We start from the raw sequence: 5,110 nt of genomic DNA, 5'->3' as shown, positions 1-5,110 counted from the left end.
TTTAGAGTCTGAGCCCTGGACTGTTGAGAAACGATTGCCTGCTGGAGTTGTGGTCTCTGTTCAAGTTTTAAACAACTGGATCTGATTTTATCCAAATGCTGATGTTGGCTGTGACATATGAAGTGCACTTGCTCAATGAAGCTTACCAGAAATGTCCTTCACTGTAAACCACCCACAGTGACTCGAGCCCTGGCCAGCAATAAGATGTCTTATTCATTACTCTTGCTCCGACTTTAATTGCTCAATATTTGGAAGAGTGACCACCATCTGGCCTAAAAAGGCTCAACAACCTGGTAATAAAGGCTGGTTTTCTTCTGGTTCTGTTCTGGTTCTGTTCTGGTTCTTTTGTGGGGATGACTGTGGAACCTCTGGAGATGATAATGCAAAGAAGGATTATTCATGAAATCAAGAAAATTATGGACAGTCCTGACCATCCTCATGAGACTGTCTTGGGAAGGCAGGGTATCTTCAGTCAGAGGCTTCTTCAGATTCACTGTAATATAGACTGCTACAAGAAACCTTTCCTGCAAACAGCCATCACTACCTACAACAACTCTTTGAAGAATTTGAACAAATGCGAGTTACATTATTTAATTTCCCTCAAACTTTGAACTTTTGTCTAGCCTGTTGTGTAATTGTGTTGTGTCTACATGGTGTAAGGAAGCTCACATAGGAAAACTGATCTTGTAGATCAAGTAGATCATTTATTGCAATAATCTATCTCCATCACCATACCAGAGTCAATAACATCCAGCAGACTGAAATGAAGACACTACTGGTGTGTGTTTCCTCCAGCTCTGGGCCTCATTGGCCTGACTGACTTGACTGATCTGTCTGGAGATTCAACTTCTCACTTTTTTCATTACTTATGTCTTTTGAGCTCTATAAGCTTTAAATCCAAAGGCCAGCAATCCCTTCTTTATCAAAGCCACTAAAAACATAATTGAAATGATTTATTCTCTCTACCTCCTTTTTCTTTTTTCTTTCAGACAACAATTTATCTACTCACAACTCCATGAAGTTCACTACCTTCAACAAGACCAGGATAAGTGGGGGAAAAACTGTGCTCAGCATTTTCTGGGTGGATCCTGGTACAATAACTGCCTCAGGGCTAATTCCACTGGCATGTATGCAGCACATGGTTCCATCAGATTTAACAGTGTTCATGTGACTTGGCACCTCTGGGAGGGGCTCAGACTACTCTCTCAAGACTGTTGCAATAAAGATCAGATCAGTGGCCAAGTGTTCAAGCACACATTAATCTTATTATCTTCATTATACTTTTATAAACTCCGTTTTATGTATTTTGACTAAACATGTGGCTTTCTTGGGTTCACTTGAAAGACAACAGTTACAGTAATATCATAACATCTAACTACTACTTGTTCTTAGCAAAGTGGTGCAGTTGGTAGCACTGCTGCAGATCCTGGGTTCAAATCTTTCTGCAGGGAGTTTGTACATTCCACGGTGCAAGCAGGGGTTTTCATGCTGAGGCTGAGGCCCAGCAATCATCATATTACTTTTCAATATTGCTTTTGATACAATATAATTTCCTATTTCTTCACAAAATATAAGTTAGATAAGTTAAAGGAACTGGGTGTTTGGTAAATGAAATACTTAACTGATGGATTAAATTTGATCTTAAGACTTCTTGTTTTAACTTTTATACAGCATTCCGTACCTCAAGTTTTTGACAATTTTTTTTTTTTACATCAAACTTTTAGCAGCATTAAACAGAATTGTATCAGCTGGATTCAATTCTGAAGCAGGTTTCTGCTGAGGTTATGTGCTGCACTTATTACTGCTGTTGCCTCATTGCAGGAAAACTGTAATTTTGCCTTTCGGTGTGGATTTCTCACCAGTTTTTCTTTTTCCACCATCCAAAACATGCACATGAGGTTAGTTGTTCACCTACACACTACCTTTAGGTGCTAGTGTGTGTTGAACCATATAGTGTCTAACACTGACCTGCAGTACATTACTGCCCTGCAACACTGAACCCAGAAGACTGGTTCCAACAATATTACAAGGATTAATTGATCATATGGATGAATGTGTGTTTCTGTCAATTCATCTTAATATTGAAATCTTAGGGGGGATATGGGTGAAGCATACAGTAAATGACTCTATAACAGAAACAAATATGGCATGAATTTGAATGAAGTAAAAGGAACACATTTTAAACCTTAACATGAGACCTCATAGCTGCATGTTCACCTGACACATGGTGTCAGTGTTGTTCTGGAGAACCTCAGAGCTTCACATGGTTGGCTGAACTGCATTACTGAGGTTGAAATTATTTGCTCCACCCACATTTTTTTTTAAATCATGGACTGGAGGCAACAGTCATCTGTCTGTAGCAACATGTGCTCTCAACTGGCAGGCTGACGTTCTTTAGGCATGCAAGGCCCTGTAGTGACTGAAAATTATTGTCTGTAACAGAAAACTTGAAATTTGCTCTAGCCATTCAACTACATCAACATTCTACAGTAAAATGTAGGATGCCAGTAAATGGTGCTAGCAATACTATGTTTTACCATGGAGATGTGGTGCAATCGATGCAATCTACTGTGCTTCCTTAGATAGTAACTTTTTACACCACTTTGAATAATTAATTGAGCTTAATGCACTGGTTGATAACTAGGACAGCAATGCAATGAAATTCAAATAAAATTTAATTGAACTGAAATTCAATAAATAGATGCATGAAACTGAATAATTCAGAAGGGGCTCAGTGTAGAGCCGCTGCTCTGGGTATCTAGTTAGGATTCCTCTGGACGCTTCGCTGGTGAGGCGTTCAGGCAACGTCCCACCGAGAGGAGACCCAGAGGAGACCCATAGGAAGACCCCGGACATGTTGGAGGGACTGTGTTTATCGGTTGGCCTCTGAGCGCCCAGAGGAGCTGGACAAGTGACTGGGGAGAGCTTCCCTCTCTAGAGGCAGCTTAGACCCAGGGGCTGCAGGGGCGTAGACTTCCTTTAAACATTTGTCACCTGGCCCAGAGAAAGAAAATGGATGGATGGATGGATGGATGGATCTGATGTGTTTTGTTCTTTTCTCTCAAGTGTGATGTCCTGACGAGGCTTTAGCGTTTTTACTGCCAGACATTTCTTTGTTTTAATTATGATTTTAATGATTCGCTCCTGTGCTCGGCTTTCCTGAACAGGAAAACAGCCTAAAGCTGCTTCTGGCAGACAAAGCAAACAGCCGGTAGTTTTACATTCCCCCCCCGTCCTCGATAGGAACAATCAAAGTTGTTTCCGTAAAACTGCGCCTGGGCATTCTCTCTCTCTCTCTCTCTCTCTCTCTCTCTCTCTCTCTTTCGGCTGGAGGAATCAGGACTGCCGTGTCGGTGCCAAGGAGCAGTAGGCGTAGACTTCCTTTAAACATTTTTCTTCGCTTTCAAACAAACCTAGTTTGGCGCAAGCTTTGCTGTTAAATCTTTCGTTGTTTTGTGTTCCTGTTTTTGCCTATAATAGCAGCAGCACATTCCTCCCTTTTTTATTCTGAGACATTTTAGCTTCTGCAGACATGGACTGGGGAACAGATCTTTGGGTGAGTTGACAGCTGACAACCCTTTTGGAGTCATTCCTGACAGAAAACAAACTTTTCAAACCTAAATGTTTGTTGCTCGACTTTTTTTTCCGGAGACACAACATGTAATAGTCGTTACTGTAAAGCCGCAGAGCAGAATGATCCTTTGCGGGACTGAACAGACTCCCGCAGACAGAGATTTCGCAACTTCTGCATACCTCATCATTAGCAGGGGAAGTAAAACAGTTTATGGCCCGCTCTGCTCACAGGAAGGTTCTGCACTTTTTTTACACTCTTGTTGTGGTTTACAAGCTTTTTCTTTGTCTCTCTTGCGTCTTAATGCGGTGCTCTTAATCAGAGATTTGCTTTGTGACAACCCCCCCTCAGGGAGCAAATTATCAGGAGAAAATTCACTGTGTCACCTGTGTGTCCAGGTAACAGTGAACAGGTTAAAAAAATCTAACACTACACACAACTTAACAACAGTGCCACCTATGACATCTAAAGCGAATATTTTGTGCTGTGGTCTCCCTACAGATTCAGTCTGTTTTTTTTGTTTGTTTTTTTTTTTGTCACATTCAAATGTTTAAGATTATAAAAATATGACTTAATATAAGATAAAGATAACAGGTACAAAGTTTTAAAAAGTTTTAAAATAAATAATTCTTTATTAAGGGCAACTCTTTGCTAACCTGTTCTGTGATTGGTCAGTATTTCATGGGTGTATTTATTTATGTGGAAAACAACCTGACCTTCCAGGTGTGATGCATTGGGATAACCTTCCATTCTTTTTTTTTCTTCTGATAACAAATAATAAAATTCAATTTTCCCATTTATGAAATGATTTCCTCCTCCTCCAAACTTGTGAACTTGTGTAAGAACTGGTCCTCTCTGCCATGATCACAAACTAAGTTTAGAAAATTAGGAAGCAAAGGCTGAGTTTAAAATCCTTTCTTACACACGGACAACTGTCAGTTAATCCTAAGTTTGTTTAGCGTATGTATAGATATAGATGGTGTATAAGTGACTTGAGCAGAAAAAAATGGTAAAGCCAAAACAGCATCAGTAGACTGAAGGGCTCTGCATGGCTGATAACCCAAACACTGTTCAGTGTCCAGCTGCAGCTCATGCAGGTTTTATTTATTTCAGTTTAGTTTAATCAGTAAATATTTTTTTATGTGTGAAAAATGTGAAAACAGGGAGAAGCTTCATCATAGTTATCCATAACTTCTATGAATTGTCATCAATCCATTATTTGATACAGTAGTCTGGTCCTGTAATTACACTGAGTCAGTTCTACCAGCTGTGATTCTCATTAACCTGTATATTATAAACCTGTATGTTCTTGGTACCAGTCACAGTTTTGTTTGAAATCAATCAACTCACTTTAGGATAACATGATGCAGTCAGTTTGTTATTGTACCAGAACAAAGTACAGTTTTTATGTCTGTCAGTTACTCTGGCTTCCTCCCACAGTCCAAAAACATGACTGTCAGGTTGGTTTCTCTAAATTCTCCATAGATGTGTGTGTGTGTGTGTGTGTGTGTGTGTGTGTGTGTGTGTGTGCATATGGTC

The 5,110-nt window shown here is 39.9% G+C and overlaps 1 protein-coding gene across 2 annotated transcripts in view; it reads left to right on the top strand.

The window, feature by feature from the left end:
• Window positions 1-3,296: 3,296 nt before the first annotated feature.
• LOC103136358 (cdc42-interacting protein 4 homolog) overlaps window positions 3,297-5,110 on the top strand; it is a 24,763-nt gene continuing 22,949 nt past the window's right edge. Inside the window, exon 1 of one of the 2 annotated variants that reach the window (XM_007549558.2) lies at window positions 3,297-3,556. In XM_007549558.2, coding sequence (XP_007549620.1) covers window positions 3,533-3,556 — 24 coding nt within the window. In that variant the 5' untranslated portion in view covers window positions 3,297-3,532. The remainder of the gene's footprint in view (window positions 3,557-5,110) is intronic. The other variant, XM_007549559.2, reaches the window with a different exon arrangement.

The sequence above is a fragment of the Poecilia formosa genome, unplaced genomic scaffold (genome assembly GCF_000485575.1).
Source record: "Poecilia formosa unplaced genomic scaffold, Poecilia_formosa-5.1.2 Scaffold32, whole genome shotgun sequence".
Taxonomy (NCBI): Eukaryota; Metazoa; Chordata; class Actinopteri; order Cyprinodontiformes; family Poeciliidae; genus Poecilia; species Poecilia formosa.
This window is presented reverse-complemented; position numbering and strand designations above follow the sequence as displayed.